The 20,726-nt window shown below is 37.2% G+C and overlaps 1 protein-coding gene across 3 annotated transcripts in view; it reads left to right on the top strand.

The window, feature by feature from the left end:
- CAMK4 (calcium/calmodulin dependent protein kinase IV) overlaps positions 1-20,726 on the top strand; it is a 137,475-nt gene that overhangs the window by 1,622 nt on the left and 115,127 nt on the right. Inside the window, exon 2 of one of the 3 annotated variants that reach the window (XM_064735446.1) lies at positions 1,360-1,416. The exons of the other annotated variants lie outside the window; for them this stretch is intronic. Coding sequence (XP_064591516.1) covers positions 1,360-1,416 — 57 coding nt within the window. The remainder of the gene's footprint in view (positions 1-1,359; positions 1,417-20,726) is intronic. 3 annotated transcript variants of the gene reach the window in all.

Here is a 20,726-nt window from a genome sequence, read left to right as displayed (position 1 = left end):
GATTAGTACTCTTCTCTGAGGTCTGTCTAGAATCCTTCCACCATTTGTGATAGTGACTGTGGGCTTTGCTTAAGTGCAGTATGCATTGGTGATGCATCTTGGGTTTGTTGCATAAGGAAGTGTTTTTAACGTCTGAAATCTCCAGGTTTAGTAGGAAGAGTTAATGCCTGTAAAATTACTAGAGTAAGGATGAGATTTTTCTAACTTGCAAGGTGAGAGAGTAAGTGCTGAAACACTAACAAAAGGTTTGAATATGGAAGATAACCACACCCAAGCAGTGTAGAGATGTGAGCCCTTAGGTCTGCTCTGTTCCTGGGTAGAGCTAGGAAGTAAGATTTAAAACAGAAACAATACAGGAGAAAACAACCATCCTAATCAAAGATTGAGGTAGAGAAGGGACAGTAGAACTTGGAGGGGTACATGCTTTGAGAGAAAATTTCTCTAATGGGTCTAATGGATCAATGAGATCTTGGTCCTTAGGCCAGCTTTGAGATCTTTTCAGAGCTAGCACCCCAACTGCTAATGGTTGTCTCGGAATCCCTCTGATAGGTGTATCTTGGCAAATCTATAAAGAGGATCCAACAATCCCTCTTGGTTCCCAAGTGTCATATGAAAGTGTATTGCTTTGTCTTGATAACCCTTTCTCCAGACTTTTAGTTTTGCATATGGTTTTGAGTATGTCTACAAAAACAAAATTATTCATTGCTTAGGTTAGTGTTGGGGAAAATGTGTCAGGTGAGGGTGAATAATGAGGCTATGTGATCCCTTTAGATGCAGTAAATAAAGTAATATACTGAAATAACCAGTGAAAAAGATTGTCCTAAATTATCTTTAGCAAATACAGGGATTGAAAGATGTCTTTTGGCAGACTCCAAAGATCTGCATTTGGACAGCTGTATCCAAATATGGGAATTTCCATTTGGAAGGAGTGCTCCTTGTGCAAAGTATATCTGACATATCCCTAAGACATCTTACTCTGTAACTCTTGCTTGCATGACTAGCTAAGGAGTCATGGAAGAAGAGGGAGATGATCCTTTAGAAAGAATGATAAAAGGGCTTTAAGCTTAGGTGGGAGTCTACAGTTGTTTTTAAACAGTGGAGTTCCACAGGGATCACTTTACATGTCTGTGCTGCTCAGCATGTTCATAGATAGTGGGGTTTAACAGAAATATTTGCTGGTCTTTGTAAATTGTCAAGGGTTTAAAGGTTGTGTTGCCTAGAAAGAATTACAGAAAGGAACAACTTACTCTGCTGTTGGGGCATTTAAATGGCAGATGAAGTTTGGATAAATAAAGTGGCATGGATGGAACATCTCATTAGAGGTGCTTGTTGGCTGTTTTTTTTTTTTCTTTCATGCAGGCTCTTGGGGGTATCTGCCAAAAAATGGGGCATCCAGTCAAAACTCAATGACAGGAGGTAAGGCCACTTTAGCACACTATACTGGAAGTCCTGACCGTGGATACTATGGATGCTAGGGATTGCATGGACTTAATGGGCAGCAAGGCAAGTTTACATTCAGGAAATCCACTAAGAACTTATTAAACCTGAAGATGCTAACTATTGAACTGTAAGTTCGTGAGAGTTTTCAAGGTGTTCTCTGACAGTGTTGACAGGAGTTTGCTTTATTCTTACATTCTTCTTGAGGCATTTGTGTTTGGCCACTGTTTGTACTCTGGTCAAGATAGGCCTTTATTCTCATTCTTTTATTCTGTTTTTATGTTCCACTGAAGCCCTGATTAGTTCACCTTCCTCTTAATCCATTTTTACAAGGGTTTTTGTGTATAAGCGGAGCTCAAAATACTATAAATGTGAAATTTTGTGCTTTGCTTTAAAAAATGTCTTTCTTTTACAGGTTGCAATTGTTGATGTAGAGTTTGGAATTTTGTTCTGCGTGTATTTTATCTAAAAACTTATTTTCCACACTCCCTTGGAAAAAGATGTTGAAAATGTTGTACTCTAAATTTGTATTTCCTTAAGGACTGAAACCTTTTGTTAGACTTATATAACCTTTGCTGTATCTTTGGGCTTCTGGGCTGGTCTAAATATGGTATTTGACTGAAGAAGAAATTCAGTAATGATTTTTTTTAAACTCAGCAATATTACAAAAAATGGAAATTTTCTTTGTTGGAATTTTACTTGACAGGCACCTTCTTTGCCTAACTAACTACACAACTATCTCAGTTGAAACTGTCTAATGTTACTGTTGTAGGCAGATTGCAAATCTATTAAATGGTCAAAAGTAGATGAAAGTATTTCCAATCAAATCCTTCGGGCTTTTTTTCTTCCAAGGTTACCTTTTCCTGCCCGGGCAATCTTTCAGCTGTGTGATCCTTGCTGAAGACTGAGACTGAAAGGCTCTCAGTACTTGGCAGCTTAGCTTGGACCGACAGTGTGAGCTGAATCATAGGTGGTTTATGTCCTTGAGTTTTTAGTGCAGAGAAAGTTTAAATCTAATGTACAGTTTGAACTCAAGATTTCAGTGTGCAGAATGACATCTTACTCTGTCAATGCTATTTATGAAAGCTGCCAATCTAGCACGTACTTTTGTAATGGCAGAAGTAGATGAAATCAGCTAACTTCTTTGTTAGCTAATTTAAGCTAACAAAGCAAAAACTTCTTTGTCAAGCTGATAAAAGCATTATTTTATAGAAATGGATTGGTTTTGCACTTGATGCTTGGAAGTTCAAACAGTTTTTGCTTTGAAAGTATGCCAATTATTTTACCCTCCCTCCCTTCATTAAAAAGAACCCAAAAGTTCCTTTTTCTGTTCATCTCAAGAGTAATTTGTTTTACAGACTCTTTGCCCTGTTTATTTTGAAAAATCATTTTCACAGTGTACTTTAGGGTGCAATTAAATTAGATCTGGCCCTCCTTCCTAGCACTCTTGGTCACTTGCTTGTGATTTTTTTTTTTTTGTGGACCTAAGGATTTTCTGAAGTGATGCAGGGATGCAACTGACAGACAGCACGTGTCTGTGGTGCTGGCTGTCTGACTGTGAGAGTCCTTTCAGGAATCGTGATCTTTGAGCAGAAACTGCCCATGTGTTTGTACCTGTGCCACAAACTGAGGGAAGCGTTTTCCCTCAGACAGCTCCTGCCCATGGCGGGGAGGCTGTGGAAGAGGTGGGCAGGGTGAACTTTCTGACTTGGGTACCAGAAACCAGAACGTGCAGTGAATAGCCCAGATTTTGACAACTAAAATTCTTTACGCAGTGCAGGGTGTGATTTTTTTTTTTGTCTGGTTCAGCTCAACAACTGGTTGATTCGGAGGTAAAAAGCTGTGTGTTGAAAAAGCAGTGAAAGAAAATGTACTATTCCATAAATAATACCTGAAATGAATAGGTGATGAGTTCTGTGTAAATTTGACAGCTTTCTCATACTTAAAAAAAGAGCTATTAATAATGAAAAATTATGATAGAGAACAGTTATTTCTTGATTTTCAAGGGGTTTTTTTCTGTCAGCCACTGTGCATTTATGTCACTGGTTTAGATAATGTTTTCTAATTTGAAAAATTATATTTCTAGTGGAGAAAATGAGTAGCTCTTGAAGTAAGTACTCTTAAGAATACTGAAAAAGTTTTTTACACAGATTGGTTTTAGGAGTGAAAATCATATAATTTGTGTTAATACAAGAATTGTCAGGCTTGAAAAACATCACATTGAACTGCAAGAGGTAAAATGTAACAAAGTCATTCTTTTAGCATATTACAGAGAGAATCACAGAATATCTTGAATTGGAAGGGACCTACCAGGATTATTGAAATCCAAGTCTTGCTAAAGAGAGAAAATCTGAAATCAAATAAGTATTTTCAAGAGCAATTGAAGAGAGTGGTTGTGGATAAGCCTGTGTGATTCTGGGTGGAGGGCAGATAAATTTACTGAAGTTCTGTGCTATCAGAAGCACATTATTATATGTTAATTCCACACAGTATCTTTTTGTGTGTGCAAGTGTGCACACTGTTGTGTAAGGGATTGCAATGGACACAGTTTAACAGGTAAAATTCTTCCAGTGAGAGATGTTTAAAGCTTGCTCGCATAGTAAATAGCCACATTTAAAAAGACCATCAGTTATGGAAAACTCAGTGAAAAAATACTCAGCAGTTTGCAATAGCCTGTGCCCCATCTGTGGAAGTTCAAGAGCTTGCTAGAAAGGGCTAACTGTCCTCTTCAGTCACTAAGATCAAAGAAGTTTTATTTTCCTGAATAGTGTCTAAAAAGTTCAATCAGGAAATTTTAAAAAATAGTAATTCCTAGCTGTTATTTTGTTTCAAGTGTAATAAATTGAGGCAGCTTTATTGCAGTAGATGAGAACAATTCTTCTGTAGTCTTCTGCTATCCACAATATTGACTGGGCTTTGGGAAAGCAATCTTCTGACCTGCACATTGTCTGGAAAAACCTTTAGAGGTTTGAATATTATTTTCATCTATATATATGCAATATGAATGAGCCATTAGTAGGAGTTCAGACTGTATAAATATAAAGAATACGTACCTCCTTGTGCTTTGAAAATGAAGCAGAATTTAAGCATAGAAACTTGCATATTTATTTGCTCCTTGCTTCTTTACATAGGCATTCTTACCATACTTCCTCTGTTCACAAAAAGCAAGCTTTTATTATCTGAACAATCAGTAATTTCACAAGGAATATTCTTCTTCCAGGGATGATAATTCTGGGAAAGGGAAACAATTTATTTCCAAATGTTGGTGCTGCTTTTTTTTTCTTGGTTTGTCTAATGTCTATTCTGGTATTTGTAATTTTTGTTTTTCTTCCATGAAAAATAAAAAACAGTAAGAATGACGCATTTTATGACCATTCTCTGATATACTGGAAATTGTCTTACATTTTGGTGTTAGTGATGCTTTATTTGGCCTTGCATTGTCAGTGTCATTACTATCATAGTTTACTCTCTGTTAAAACACATGCACAGTTGGGGCCCATCCATATTTGCATCTGTTGTCCCATGAATAGATTGATGAGGTGTTATTTTACTCCTTTCAGTTTTACTCCAAAGTAATTCTAAATTAGGAGAATCTGTAACAATATGACTTTGGAAGTGACCACTCAATGTTTAGCAACTAAAGATTTTGAATTTGAATTTGATCTTCAGGGAACAAGAGGAGAGAATCTACCAAAGTGGATTTGGTTTAGACATGAGTAATGGCTTGGACAACATGGTGCTGTAGATTATAAGTTCACCTCCTTTCGTTTATGTGGTTATCTGTGCTAGACATAAAGGACAATAAAATGTAATAGAAAAGGAAATGGGAGCCCTCCTGAGGAACAAAAGTAATTACAAAACACTTTGACAGTTTACTATCTATATACCATGGCATTTTGTGGCGGATAATGTAAAAGCAAGTCCAAGAGTTGTAATTCACAGCCTGAAAAACAAAACACTAAATTTTATGCCCTTCAACAAATGTATAGTCCGTGTTCCAATGCATACCTTGCTGTGAGCATCCATATGCCACAGATAAGATGCCAGAACTCCAACTTTATCTCAGAGCTGATGTCATCTCCACAGTCCTTTTCCCCAGACCCTCCTCACCAGAGACATGTGATGCTTTTCTCCTCTGGCCTGTCTCCAGGCATTGTGAAGAAAAACCAAAACCAACTTGCTTGGATTTAAGGAGTAGCTGTAAATTCTAAAACAAGGTTATGTATGTGTTCCTCTCTGTTCCTTTCCCCCCAATAATTTTTCCTTCTTGCAAATATTCATATTTTCCTCTCAATTTAGATCATTATGAACACACCAATATGTTTACTTTTTTTCAGTTTTTTGATCTTTAAAGCATATCCGTGTCTACCAAGTTCACTGCCTTTGGGTACTGATACTGCATCTTAATGTAGTCAATTTAGTGTGATTTCATTAATGAGGACAACCCTGATTGCACCACAGACTTTAACAGAATGGAATGCAATTAAAAAATTCCAACAAATGTCTTGGTTTTGTCTTTTTATATTGAGGTGGCGGGGAGGGACAGTCAATCAGATAAGCTACCACTGATGTTATCTTCAAGTACTTCTGAAATAATGTTCATATTGATTTTCTCTAAATAGTCCTTGTTAACAGAGTCACACTGACAGTGCCAAAGGATGATGTATGTGATTTTATTTTGTACTTAGCTCTAAAATAATTAAACACACTCTGCTGAAATGATTGGACTTTTGTACCCTTCTACGGAAGGCTGGACATAAATTGTGAAGTTTTCACTTGATAATAAGATCTTTAGCTATTATATTTATTGGTGATTAGTTGTTTGAATTTTATTGAAACTCGAGGACATATCTCCTTCAGAGTCTCTAAATACAAGACCGTGTTTGCTGTTTTCTGACATATTAGGTATCCTGCACCAGCCCTAAAGTTGTGGATCAACAAGAGTATTTTAAGAACATGCTTTGGACCAGAAAAAAACTCGGTGCTTTTGACACAATATGATTGTTTTGTATTAATGTGGTGGTATTACATAGTTTTAGATTTTTGCTGAGGAAATTGATGTTTTGGTAAGGCTTATAAAGTCCTGAAAAAATCTGCAATGGATAAGTACAGATTTTTTTTTTTAAATGCATTTTTTAACCTATTGACATATTTTCTAGTTTAATGAGCCACATTTCTGATCTGATGTACAGTGCTTTACAGATGTTTGGGTTTTTGTCTTCCTAATGGAGAATGTCTTTTTCAGCTTCCTGTGTTGTGCAACAATGATTTCTTAAAACTGAATACAACACATACTGAGAACTCCAACACCATTGTCACAGTCTGTGCTCAGAGAGCTGTAGGATACATGTACATTAATGTTTTTAGCTGCCTGCTTTGAGTGATCCTTCTCTATACATTCTCTTCAAACCCTCATGATTTTCTGGTTGACTAGTAAAGTTAAAATTGGAAGGGTTGAAAGATGATTTTGTAATGAGAAACAACACTTTAAGGTGTAGGTACTGATGACCCCTTAGGAAATGACTGATGACATTGTTTAATGACTTTAGTCTCCAAGTGATCAGAGAAAGAAACCTAATAAAGGTGGGATTTTCCCCTTCTCCCTCTCACCCATCTGGTTTTTTTTCTGGAGATTCTTTGCAGCCTTTTGAATGGAAGCTGCAAATGCTTGTGGAGCACACTGTTCATTGGTCTGCTAGCTAATTGTCAGAGGATTAACTTGAGTTGAAAGAGGAAGACAAATTCTAGTCTTAAAAAATGCTACTAGAACAACAAGTAACTGATAATATTGGAGCAACACATATGGCACTGTAAAGGCAATAATAAATGAATTTTGTTTGGTGCAGGGAGGAGGAAAACTGGTATCTTATTCTCCTTTCACAGCATTTTAATTCAAGAATGGCTTAATGTAAACAAGAACAGAGAGTTAAGTAGTTAAAATTAGCAACTGATGAATTCTAAGTAAGATCAGTAATCAATTCCAAATGGGGTCAATATGTAGTGGAAAATCTGCAATGAAAGAGACACTAAAATTCACAAGCAGGTTTTTTTTCTCTGTCTCCTAGGGGTGAAACCCGTCTCCATCTCTATATTACCTCCATAATAAATATGCACATAAATTATTTTTGAGTTTAAATTATAATCCCATCTTTCTTCATAATTTATAAGTCTTCAAAAGTGGGTGGAGCAGGAATAAAACTGAGTGAAAAAGGCAGTTTTATTTATTACTATAAAAGTTGTTCAGAGAATTGATTTGATTGCCAGTAGCATAAAGAGAATATCCTTTTCAGAGAATGATTAATTTCAAATGACAAAAAAAACCTTTGGTCACCTTCTCCTTAGCACAATGCCACTTGAATATTGAGGTTGTCTAGTTATAGTACACTAGCTCATGTTAATGTACAATGATTTCAATTGGTTTGGTCCATACTAGGCTATTTTTATTGTTCATTATACACTTACATAGTAGAAGAGTATTTTAACCTCTTTACATTTTTTTCCAAAGTATTTTTTTCCAAAGTATTTTAACCTCTTTACATTTTTTTCCTGCATGACTTCAGGAAAGATGAAATGTCATTTGTGGTGGGAAAATCATAGTAGATGTATTTCCCTTGCAAATGACTGTCTAAATTAGGACTGGTGAAATTTATTCTTCACATAAATAGCCCTCCAAATTACCTTCTTTCTCTTGTCAGTCTCTATTCTGTGAACTGGTTATGTGTGCTATTTGTGAATTAGCACAATAAATATATTCCAGATAGCCTGTTTAGGTAATTTGCCGTGGTGTTTCTTATGAACCATGTGTTTTAACTGTATCAAAGACCTAGTAATACCATTTTACTGTGTTTTGCTCTAAGTCACAGCTAAGATAGAATAATAATGATTAACAAGATGTGTTAGTCACCCGAAATGGCAAATGGCCATTAGCATACCATATGTAGTTCTTTAGAGCCATACCTGTTAAAGCTTGTTTTATCCACATATTCTTATCTTTGCGGTAGTTAATTTTCATATTTGAGGACTCTGCAATTTTCATCCCATGATAAATTTCAATATTTTGGCATTTCTCTTTGTTTTGAGATAGAATGAGTAATTGAAGTACTTACACATTGTGGATAAGGGATGGTTTCACACCATGGAATTATTCAATCATTTTGAATTAAAATTTACAAATCTTTTCACATTTTGTGTTTTGTGTTCATTAAAGACAAAGTCTGCTCAAAGTAACCAGATTGCAAGCATGAAGTAAGTTAATATCTTGTGTGATGGTACCTTATGAGAGTTCTGATTCAGGTCCCTCTTAACAGGTTTTGTCTTTTCTTTGGTTCTTTCTTGGACTGTGTTCTTCAAAATATACCAAAAGTGGTGCAGCTTTCATGTGATTTATTTCCCTGCTGGAACATAAAGAGGTTACAGAAGCTCTGTTTGTCTAGTGCCTCCAGTTACAAAATTGTCAGAGTTTTCTAATAAGACCAATAAACATTATTGAATGGGATGACATGGGGTCACATTTTCCTTTTTTACAACTGCTGTCTTGGTGCCTTGTAGCTATCTGGTTGTTTGTTGCCCAAACTGTATGCTTTCCATTTTCCTTCTCTGTTTGCAATTGATGAGATTTTACAGTGGTGTTCTTGTTATTTGTCTGTACTTCGTGACCATGCAGTTAATGCAGCTAAATTTTATCCCTTTTCTCTTGATCCTACTCCCCAGGTAGTAAGTACAGGCTTTTTCTTTCTGTTATTATAGCTCTCTGATGCACTGCCAATGCCTCCTCACCTTTATCATCAGCAAACTGAATCAGCATACTCCAAAGTTCATGCCAAAGCAGATAATTCAAATATTAAATAAGATATAGAACCAACCAAAGGCATAGTACTCAAACATGCATGCGTGTCAGATGAAAACAAAAACACTGAAGTAATGTGCAATGTGTTTCTGGCAGGTTTTGATGAAGGTTAGATGCAAAGGCAAAGAGACTGAGAAACAAAATCCTAAAAGCAAATGGCTAATAAAATTGTTCCCCTCTATACCATTTTTCCGCTCCAACTGAAACTGAAACAAATCAGAATTCTTGCAGTATTGCCCATACCAAGAATGAGTCTCTTTTATTTTGCTTTGGTGATTCCTATCTCCTTTAGCTAAGTGAGTCTATTCTCCCTTTCCCTCTCCCCAGCTCCCAGTGCTTTCTCTAGAAAGAGAAAACAGTCAAATGCACTCTCAATCATCTTTATGCAAAGAGGAAAAAATAATCTCCACGTATTTAATGGGCACAACTTCAGAAGCTGCAAAATTGGTCATTCTACACCTGTCTTCTTGTGATGGGTGCCAAATAATGTAATTGGTGTGCTAGTCAGGAAGCTGACAGAAATCTTGATGTTTCAGTAGATTAGGTTTTAATATGCAGATAGGTGTAGTCCTCCTCCTGTTTTTGAAATGTGGTTTTAGTGTGTATAAATTTATTGACTCCTGAATGTTGAAGGACTCCTCTCCTGTAAATCTGTCAGACAAAACAGAATACTTTTACATGCCATTTGAAAATTATGTGGGTCTGTGAGTTATCTGTTGCCTGATAGGTCCTAATTTTTTATCCATCGAGCATAATAGTTGCAGCTGTGAAAAGTCACAGCAACATTGACATAAAATACTTGCCTTCCTAAGTATTATGAAAAATCTCTTTTAAATTTACTTGTAAATATTTCCTCTGAAAACACACTGTGGAGGAATTGGGATTTTTTTACTCCCAGGTAGTTGGTTATGGTTCTTCAATGGAGGACCACATCTGTGAGATAGAATAATTCACTTAAATTTAAGGACTCCTTACATGCAAGGGAGAAGAAAACTACCTTGACCATGGTTAAAATAAAAATTTTAATTTAGAAGAAAGTCTGTAACCATCTGTACTTCTGTCACAGCCTTTTAAATATGAGCAAGGCAGACAAGAATTGTGCCTAAAATTGGTGTGTGGTAGTTTTGCAGAAGAGACTGTATGACATGGTTGCCCATGTTACCAGGAGCTGTCTGGATGACTCAGGAGAGTTCTCAGTTATCTTCAGAATAACTGCATTGATTTTCAGTGTCCTCTTGTTGGCAGCAGTAAGTTCAGTATTGATCTGTTGACACCACCAAAGGATCAGCCAGATTCTCCTAGTCACATTCTTATCTCAAATTGAAATCAAAATGTCTTTGGGAGCCAATGTACTCTCCTACATCCCTAGTGCCTGGCTAGTGGAAAATGTACCTAAACTGTAGTTGTTGCTCTCAGAGATAGGTATGCAGTGCGCTGGGTGTGTGTGTTTTAGTGTTTAAAGGAAACTTAAATTTGCCTTCCAGAAAGAATCAAGTCTAATGATACCATGAATGTGCTTTTCCATTTTGCTTGTGAAGACATCTTGTTTGGAAACATTCAGTATTTGTTTCCAGAATTTTCAGCCATTTCAGAGTCTACTGACTAATGCATACATATATATATATGTTCGCAATACAATTTGGAACCAACTGGTCTTCCTAAGTAATTTGAGTCTTTATGGTGTAAGAATGGTGGTGCTGTGTCAGATCAAAACAGCTGATATCCTGTCTGTCCATCAGCAGTGAGAAGCTCATGCCTAGAAGAGGGGGTACATGAACACATCTATCCTTTGATGCTTGCCCAGAGCAGCCCCTCAGCCTCCAGAAATGTGAAGCTAATCTGAACCTTCAGCTCTGTTCCTCATACCAAGGTAGTCATGTAAATTTGTATGCAGTGCTTGAGAGGTGACAGAGAATCACAGAATGGATGGGCTTGGCAGAGACTTATAAAGATCATCCAGTCCAACCTTCCTGCTTAACAAAGTTAGTGGGAGAAGGTTTCCAAGCAATGTGTCCAGCAGAGCTTTGAGTAGATGGAGATAAACCAGGGGAGACATTCACCCAGTGAAATTATACATTATACATGTATATTATACCTCTTCACAGTTGTTGGTTTTGCAGCTGCCTTTTTTTCCCCCCTTAGTCAAGGGCTTGATTTGTGTAATTTTTGACTAGATATCAAGATGTCTTTTCTTGTGATAATAGGACAATTATTTTGTTTAATATAGGAAATTAGGATTGCATGCAAATATTCATAATTTAGTATTTATTTAGAGGGAATTTTCTCTGCCATTTAATACCGTATAACTGAATCTCAGTACACACCTGTTGCAGCTGGGCACAGACTTATTATGGAGAAATTGGATTATAGAAAATTCCCAACTGGGTATTTTCACCTCATTTCTCATCTCAGCTCTCTGGCTAGCAGACACCAACTGTGGTAAATTAAAATTATTTATGATCTCTCTGCACTGTGAAAACTAAAGTTTTATTCTTTCCCTGTTTTGTGTCTCTTAACCAACTACTATTTCATTGGTACTTTCTGTGGTTTCTTCAAGAACCTGTTTTGAGGGACCTTATCAAGGAACTTCTGAAAACCGAAGTGTCAAAATCAATCAAACCAACTTTGTATTCAAATCTTACTAAATCTTTCGAAGAAGTTCTGTGGTTTTAACACACAGCTTCTTTTTACAGAAGCCACATGAATTCTTCCCCAGGCTCATATATGTATCCATATATCCACAGTTCATATTCTTAGTGCTTTAAATGACTTCAGCCATGCAGAGCAACAGCACAGTCCTTCAGTTCTCTCTAATTAACATTTTTAAAAATTGTCATATTTGTTCTATTTTAGTCTAAAATAGCTATGTCAGTGTTGGACAAAGGTTTAGATGTCACTTCAATTTAAGCTATCTCATCTGTGAGTTCAAATTACTCAAATAACTGAGTCTCATCCACTGCCCATAATATACAATTGATCATTTTATCTGTTTTTCCCATGTTTTTTGCCTCTTCACTTTTTCTATCTGTGTGAGCATTGAAGACCTTTCCTTTTTTCCATCTGTCTTCTGAGTAAAGAAAGATTCTAACATTTGAAAACATCAGATTTATAACAGGCTATAGACACAAAATCTTAACAGAATTAAAATTTTATAATGATCTTGCAGCCACTTTTCAGTGTATTGTGGCTGTTCTGAGCTTGCTGAAGAGTTCACCCTCAAAATGGAATGTTTTCCATTTGGTGAAAAAACAGGTAAGAGGTTACTCTCCTGTCATTTGATGTAGGTGCCCATTGACAGTAGGTCTTAAGGAAGAGTGAAGCTGCAGAAGCTGCTGCTCATCCTTGCAATGTTTCATCCTACACCTTCCTTTTACTGTGCTAAGGCACAGTTTGGGTAAGCTGAAGGTCTTCGCATATTGTCACTATTTTTTATGTTTGACCACACGGTGTTAGCCCCTTTAAGTCCAGCAAAGGAAAAATGTGCATGACTAAGTATAAGCAGAAATTTTGTTAGATTATTCTAAATCCCCATGCAGTGCCAAATAAGTTCATTTTTCTCTTTGATGAACTGTGCAATGGACAGACCATTTCGGGAAGCTGACGGATAGAAGTTGAGTTCCAGGCTAATAGGCACATAGAGAAAATTTAGTTTGTGTTATAGGCATAGTTTTTGGTATAGAAATTGTGAATGACTGTTATGAGTCTTGCATCAAATTAGTGTTTTTCAGTGCTTCAGTGCTGGAATATATTTATATAACCATTTTTTTAATATAGCTTATAAGAGAAATACATGTGGCCGGAATAGGCTGGAAAATATATTATCCTAATTGGACAGTGAAATATGTGCCTAAATGACTGCCATTTAGCCTGACAAAGCTATGTAAGGGTGTTTCAATATCTACTAATCAATAATCTGAATGATGGCTCCTTGGCTGGTTTGTCCTTTCTGTCAGCTTCCATTGTCTCTGCAGTCATCTATGACCTTACATTACTGCATCAGTTTTATTGTAGGAAAACTCAATTTTGTTTAACTGCTAGGAGGTAAAACATTTGACTGAAAATAACCATGCTTATCATTGTCCCTGGAGCAATAAGATGCTCTTGTGAATGTTCTGTAATTCATGCAGCTGCTGTGAATTCAAATGTGTGCACACACGTGTAGGTGCAGCCTTGGGTGGATGGGAGGGTGAGTGGCAAGCTTTTAATGTGTAGTGACTTTAGTGATTCCTTTTGATGTCAGGTGAATGGGAACCACCAAAGAGGGTGCACTGATGGAGATTAAATGAGTGGTAGGTATTTAGAAGTCTAATGGAACCCTTATTTTTTTGTGTTTGTTCCATCTTCTATCAGTGATGGACAACACAGCATTCCGAATTTATGTTAAAAATACTCTCCAAAGTTGGTTGAAAGCTGTTGGTCATAATAGTTCTTGGGGCCCAACAGAGGTGATAAAATGCCTACATCAAACAATGGAATTATTTAGGCTGGAAAAAGACCTCACCATAAACCTAATGCTGTAACATTCACCATCAAACCATGACCTCAAGAACTGTGCCTCAATGTCTTTGAAACACCATGTTGCTGTTGTTGCTGACCATTTCCCCTTGGATTCTGGGGAACTCATCCTGCTTCATATCTCTGACTTCCAGCTCAGGGGGCCGGGTATCGCAGGGTAACCCATCGGTGTGCTGCCGGTGCTCGTGGCCACAGGAGCACCACAGCTGCACGGGCGTCTTCTGTGCCTCATGAGGTGAAGGCTGCAAGTGTGTCAAGCTCCAGCAGCTTTCTCTCTGTGCTTCCCCACACCTGAGATGCTCCAAGCATCCAGTATTTCTGAGGTGCTGCCAGGACCCCAACTGGTGGTGTCCTTTCCCACAGAGGTGCTCAGAAGGGATGTTTTGAATCTGCTGTTTCTTTCATGCTCACTCCACATCTCTTATTCTCAAATGGTCAAGCTTCTGCCAACAGCTGCTGTCCATTATGGCTCACAAATGTCTAGTTGTGGCTACAGATTGCTTGTCAATTTCTCACTTTCTCCAGCTAAATTTCTTTTTGTGCATCTTCTTGGGGTTACTTTTCTAATAACCTGACATGATAAAACTTCTCCTTTCTTCCCCTGTTGCCACACTGTTCTTCTCTGAGTAGTGGAAAGAGGAAAGCTAAGTGAGAATATTCTTCCTTGCTTTTAGTTTTTCAAAGGAAATGTTTCCACAGCCTTGATTTGTGTTAGAATCTTCTGGTGCTGGGAAGTGACAATGTTTAACCTGATCCCTCAGTCATTCAAAAAATGAACATTTTCATGGACTCTGAAAGAAATGTTACTCATCTCAAATGAACTGGCCTCAAAAAATTGAAGAGAATGAAATGAGAATTATGATGCACAGAAACTGTTGATTTATTGTGGAGTGTCAGACTTCATTTAGGGCTCTGCCTTGAACTGGGAATCCTATGAAAATTTGCCCTGCCATGCTGAGATAGAGATATGTCATCCTGTCAATGATTTCCCTTCAAACTCCAATACAAAATACATGCTTTGAGCATACTTTTCTTTCATAAAATTCTCATGTGCCAGACTCTCTACCAAAGTAGCTTAATTTACCTTGAAAGACGAAGTGTGAAAATTATCAGTTGGCCATGAAGACTTTTGCCTCTGAGTTTCATAGGATTGGACTCTGACAAGGTTGGGATGACTAATGGGATGGGTGTTCACTGATTTTACACCAGCACCATCCCCAGCTTTCCCCATTTCCAATTATGAGCCAAATCTACTGAAATCAGTATTTTCTGACTTTCAAGTCTGAAAAGCTGCAGAGAGGTCAGTGTTTTTTCATTGCCACACAGAGTGCTTTCCAGCTTGGACTGCCATTACAATCATTATGAAACAAAGCTGATTTGTTTTCCACCTAACGTATATTTAACATAAACCCTGATTTCTTCAAAAATTACAAAAGGGAATCTTTCACTGTAGATCACATTTTTTGTTAACATTTAAGAAATTTCGCCCATAATAGCATGAGCAAATCTTGGTACACAGCAAAAATATTGGAAAATATGCTTTCATACAACACAAATTTCCCTAAAATTTCATAAATTCAGCTTTAAAAACTGTCTGCAGCCTGGGGTTTTTACTTCATTGACTGATGGTGAGAAAGGAATTGTTAGTTAGAAAGCTGTCTTCAGTTCATTCAAGTGATTGCTTGGGTAGGCACAGTTATTCTTGTTAAATGCAGATACTTAAGTGGAAGTCACAGAACTTGGAAAACAGACTGCATCTGCCTGCTGCTCTGCAGTAAATCCTTTGTTCACCACTTCTGCAAGTAAGAATTTTTTTGTACCATCTGCATGCTTAAATGATGGTGAATGATTCAGGAATGGTGATGCTGCTTCCTGTGTAGTGATCCTGTTGTTCTCTTCCTTCTTCTTAGCAGATTTTTTGTAGAGGAATGTTATTTGTTTCTGCTGTTCAACACCAAGAGAGTTATATGGGGAGCTTGAATAATGATGGTCCTGAAAGGTGTTTGGAGACTTGTTGGGCACCTTTTTTGTCTGGATGTGCTCGTCTGTCTGTTCCCTTCAGCTATGGGCTCAGGAACCCTGGGTGACTGAGGAAACAGGGATGTCAGTAGAAGGTGTTTTGCCCCTTCTCAGGGGTGCTTTGTGTGTCCTTGCAGCTGTTCTGGCCCCATCATGCCGCCTGCACTCACAACCAAAAGAGATTGGGTGATGGGTGTCTTTTCCACTTGGAATCTCATCCAGGATGAGGTGCCTCACCTCTTGGGAAAGATCGTGCTGGAAATGAGAATATACCATGACAAGTGGTACATACACCATTGCAAACTCACTTTTTTTTTTTTCATTAATATTCTAAAAGGCACTTCTGAGTTTCAATCATTTTAGTTTTACCGAGACTGAAGTAGTTGCAGAACTAAAATTTCAGTCATGCCAAGGATAAAAGATTCCTGTGCTCTACTTAAAAAGCTTCACCAGGTGACTTTTAATGAGCTAGTCAGTGGAGAGTTTCTGTGGTCTACTGATGTTTTCCATAGGCTGGCAAAGAGAGAGGCTGTCATCCTCTGTCAGCACTGTTCTCTGGCTCTGACTGAGGCTGCCTGAGGACTTCATCTGCACACATGCCTTAAGAGACATCAACTTCCTGTGCATGTAATATCTGCTTAGTTTTCACTACAATTACTTTGATCAACCAAGGCTGGGACATCTTCAAGGTTCTTGAGTAAATTGGGGGATTTAAAAGCAAGGGAGTCCTTGTGTAGCCATACTTATGGAAAAGCAGCAGCTTCAGGTAGGGTGATGGAAGGCAAGTCTATTATGATGAGGGATAACAGGTTTTTGGGCTTTTCTGCTAATACATTAATTGTTATTTGTAATTGCATTGCATTATTTGCATTAACTTGAATAATTCCTTTTGAGGGAAACTGCAACATGCATATGGGCATCCTCTGTGATAAAATATTGAAAGTCCAATACCTCCGGGCAGGTTCATGCTGTTATTAATGTTATTGTTTAGGATCTTATGGCTTAAAGAGCTATTTAACATTGTGCTTAGTGGTGATTATCCTTCCTGTAGTACTTCAGGCCCTGTAGGATTGGGCTACCTTACCATCTTAGGGTAGCTTTTAGTGTGAGACAGTGTTCATATAGGTTTTATACAAAAGAACTGTGAGATTTTAAAGGTAGCTCTGAAATGTGTAGTCCATTTCTCTCTGCTGCTTTTTATGCTATTATTTGGATTTCTTCCTAGAAGTTGTGCTCCATTGTTGAAAGTATTTCCAGATGTTTCCATGGGGTACTTGCTTTGTGTGATTGCTGTCTCTAAGGTGGTGTTTGCATGTACTCAGATCTTTATGATATTGTCCCTTAGTTCTTTAGCAGTATTTTCTAGGCGTCACCAATGTATATTTATAGATACTTAGGAGCAAAAGCTGAAATAATAAACTGTGTCATCAGACATGCATACAGGTCTGTTTGAAGGCAGGGGTTTTGCAGAGGAAAAAGCATTTGGATTTCATCAAATGGAAATCATGACTTACTGCTTCAAGCTATGCTTTCTTGCATATAATTGAGGATCATGATTTTTGCAAGTGCGTTAAATTCTTCTGTGCTGTGACTCCCCTAGCTCACCACTCTTCTTTTACAAAAGCTTATAGCGTGACCACTATAAACTCTGTTCTTTGAAAACACAAATAATCCATCTCTTCATCTTTAGGGAGAAAAGACTTTCTTTTTACTTTATATTGAAGACTTCAATTTTCTTTTCAGGATGATTTCAGACATCATTATTAAACTATATCCAGCACTCTTTGCTATTCTTACCAAAATGCTTGCATGAAAGCAGCAAAAGCCCATTGCTCTGCACTAGAAAGACAAAAAAATACAATTTCTAAAGAATGGAAAGTAATTGAGAGCCCTTGAGAGTGCCAGGACCAGCTCAAAGTACACTATAGCGTATAGCATCAAGTGTAGCAGCAATTTGCCGGAAACTGTAGAGACAAAGGTAAAAATATATATGTGTGTGTGTGTATTTGTATGGAATAACAGAGGATGTGTTCAGCTGTCTCCAGACTTGCCAAGATTCACCTCCATATTGAATAGATCATGGGGATGTAGAGAGGTTTTATTGTATGAATTAACTTCATCTGGAGATTCCCTGAGGGAGGCATTTGTTTTTTCTAATTTAGCTGGGGAGGGGTCTTTCTGACTAGTTATTTAGATTGTCCAGATTGGTTTTAATTCTTATGTGCCCTCAAGCATACATTGCCACATTTGGAGTGTCTACATTGAAAAAACCCACCTATTTTTGACTTGCTAAAGCAATCATGACCTGTCTTATAATGACTTCTTATGATAATCCATGAAAGCACCAAGCAGAGGAGCACCAGAGCACCATCAAGCAGAGGAGCAGACACAGGACTGTTGACACATCTGTCCATTTGAATAAATTGCAGCTACTTTTAACTCTCAGATAATTTATAACTGTTATTTCAATGTGTTGACCCAATGTTTCACTGACCCTGTAGTCTTCTGTCCTAGACTGTCTCCCTGTTATTTCTGAGAAGGGTGTGTGAGACAATGTCATAAGGTGCATGGGGGTGAAATCTGACATCTGCTGCCTCCACTTGTAATGAGGCCTGTTACAAGGGAGGAAAAAAATCTGTTTGATAATTAATTGCTCTTGAAAAATGAAACTTTCTTGCCAGTCACCTTGTCATTCTCTGGTTCTGACAAATACTTTTCTTAAGGGGTTTTTTTTTTGCCCCTGGTATTTCACCAGTGCTCATATTGTCTTTTCCTTTAGAGACAGTGGCAGTTTGGCATTCTTATAATTTTCTCAGTCTAATAGTTTGTCACTTATTTCCCCTGAGTTAAAAAACACACACTTGGGGCTTTGAAATGTCTTCAGATCATGCTTTTAATATTCTAAGATAAAACTAATGAAGGCAAGCAATTTTAATAACATGTAATTTATCTCTCCCCAGTGTTAAGCTGTTACAAAGCTGTTAAATTCTTCTGCTCACCTGAAGAACTGACCCTTTAGTAGAAGACAGAGATTGAATTTGAGCTTTGCAGAGATTTTATGACTGGTTTTTTGTTTTTTTTTTCACGTCTGTACCAAGTAGCTGGTCAACAAGGCTCCTGGTCTTTCTTGCAACTCTTATTTGCCTTTGACCCTTCATATTTGGCCTTGTTTTTCAGAGATGTCCTGTGCAAGCCTTTACTTTCTTTCACAATTGTCATTAGTAATATAACCAATTTTGTTTTGGAAAGGTGGGATGTCTGTTTCTTTGTTGTTTTTTCTTTTCTGCTTTTTCCTCATTGTGGTTGAGGGAAAGTCCTTTTTGCTATGTTGGTCTTTTATTATACTTTCCTCTCCCTGACTTGCATTGGACTAATTTGCTCTGCTGCTTGTTGCTGTGTTTTCTGCATACTTTCCTGGATGCTCTTGCCTTAAACTTACCTGTCTCTGATCCAGATTCCTGGTTCTGAGTGCGACTTCAAAACAACAAATGCAATATTCAATTAGTTACCTATTACACCCTGTACCCTATGACGACATAACTGTTTCCAATGATTTTTCAAAATCATTCATATTCAACACTGAACAAATGTAAATTATAGAAAACTGCTCTGTTTTTTCTATTGTACTTTCCTTTTTAATTTTACTTTATCTATTTTCATTTCTCTTTATTGAAGCCATATCCTTTTGTACAGCATTCACCTCTGAAACATTGCATGTAGTAATATTTAAGTCAAATAGCACATATACTTAGCTGTCAAAGTTTTTGTACTGAATTATATGTGACATTGCTCATATTTATTATTTTCAAGAGACATTGAGGAACAGAAACAAAGCCATTCCCATGGAATATTGAAAAGGCTTTTGTTTAGTGATGTACCAATCAGTACCTTCTCTGTGAAGCTGGAAAGTTGATTTTCTATAAATTGTCCTTCCAAACAGAGCTGCCAACTGCAAGGAGAGTAAATATTAGCTATTTAGGTAAATATAGTCATTGTCAGTTACATTGGATTGTACATTAGTAGTTACATGGGATGTCTAGTAAAGAGTTCCAGTGGGTTTTTTCCAGACAGAAGAAATGGACACTTTGTGGATACATTTACTCATAAATGGCAGAATACACCATTCACATATGTGGGAATTTCCCCCTTTTCTAAGAAGTCTGTTGGTAATTAATCTATGTTGTATACCTACACTCATTCATATGAGTTTTCCAAATTTATTAATGGAATTAGTTTCCATAAAAAGAAACTTATATAATATAGCAACTATATTGAAACATGAGAAAGTCAAACACATTGTCAGTATCTTTTGCATAGAGCATGCTGTCAGTTTTGTTCAGGCTTAACAGCCTTATGTTTTTTTTCCATGAGATACTGGGTGCAGTTGTATTCCTTCTGTGAATGGGGAGATGTAGAGATAATATGTTTTTGTGCTTGCTAAGAAGATAATTCATTGAGTAGTACTTTAGTATTTTTCATTTCACAGGGAAGAATTCCAGATCCTGTGAGATGTCACAAATTCTTAATAATTCATATAACCAGCTGTGCTTGTTTCATCTGTGAAAGGCAAGAAAACCCAAGGGTGAAATGGTGCTAGTATCTACATCTGATAGCAACAAAACACTTTGGAAGAAAATATAAAAACCTCAAAATCTGAGTAGTTGTAGCATTAGTTACATTAAAATACTACATTTTACCAGATGCTCCTGAGTACTACATTTTTTGATCCTTACAAAACTGAGAGTGCTTTTGTTTGTAATTCTGATCTTTCTAAAAAATAATTTAACTTAACATTTATTTCACTAAAAATTCATCCATTTCAACATTTGGGAGTCCTTTTTAGCTAGGCACCTCAATCCAGCTCCATAGGAGATCTCATGTTACAAAAGCCAGGTTCACACTTTCAGTA

Source organism: Zonotrichia leucophrys, chromosome Z (genome assembly GCF_028769735.1).
Source record: "Zonotrichia leucophrys gambelii isolate GWCS_2022_RI chromosome Z, RI_Zleu_2.0, whole genome shotgun sequence".
NCBI lineage: Eukaryota > Metazoa > Chordata > Aves > Passeriformes > Passerellidae > Zonotrichia > Zonotrichia leucophrys.
Note: the sequence above shows the minus strand (reverse complement) of the source record. Positions and strands in the feature narration are given on the sequence as shown.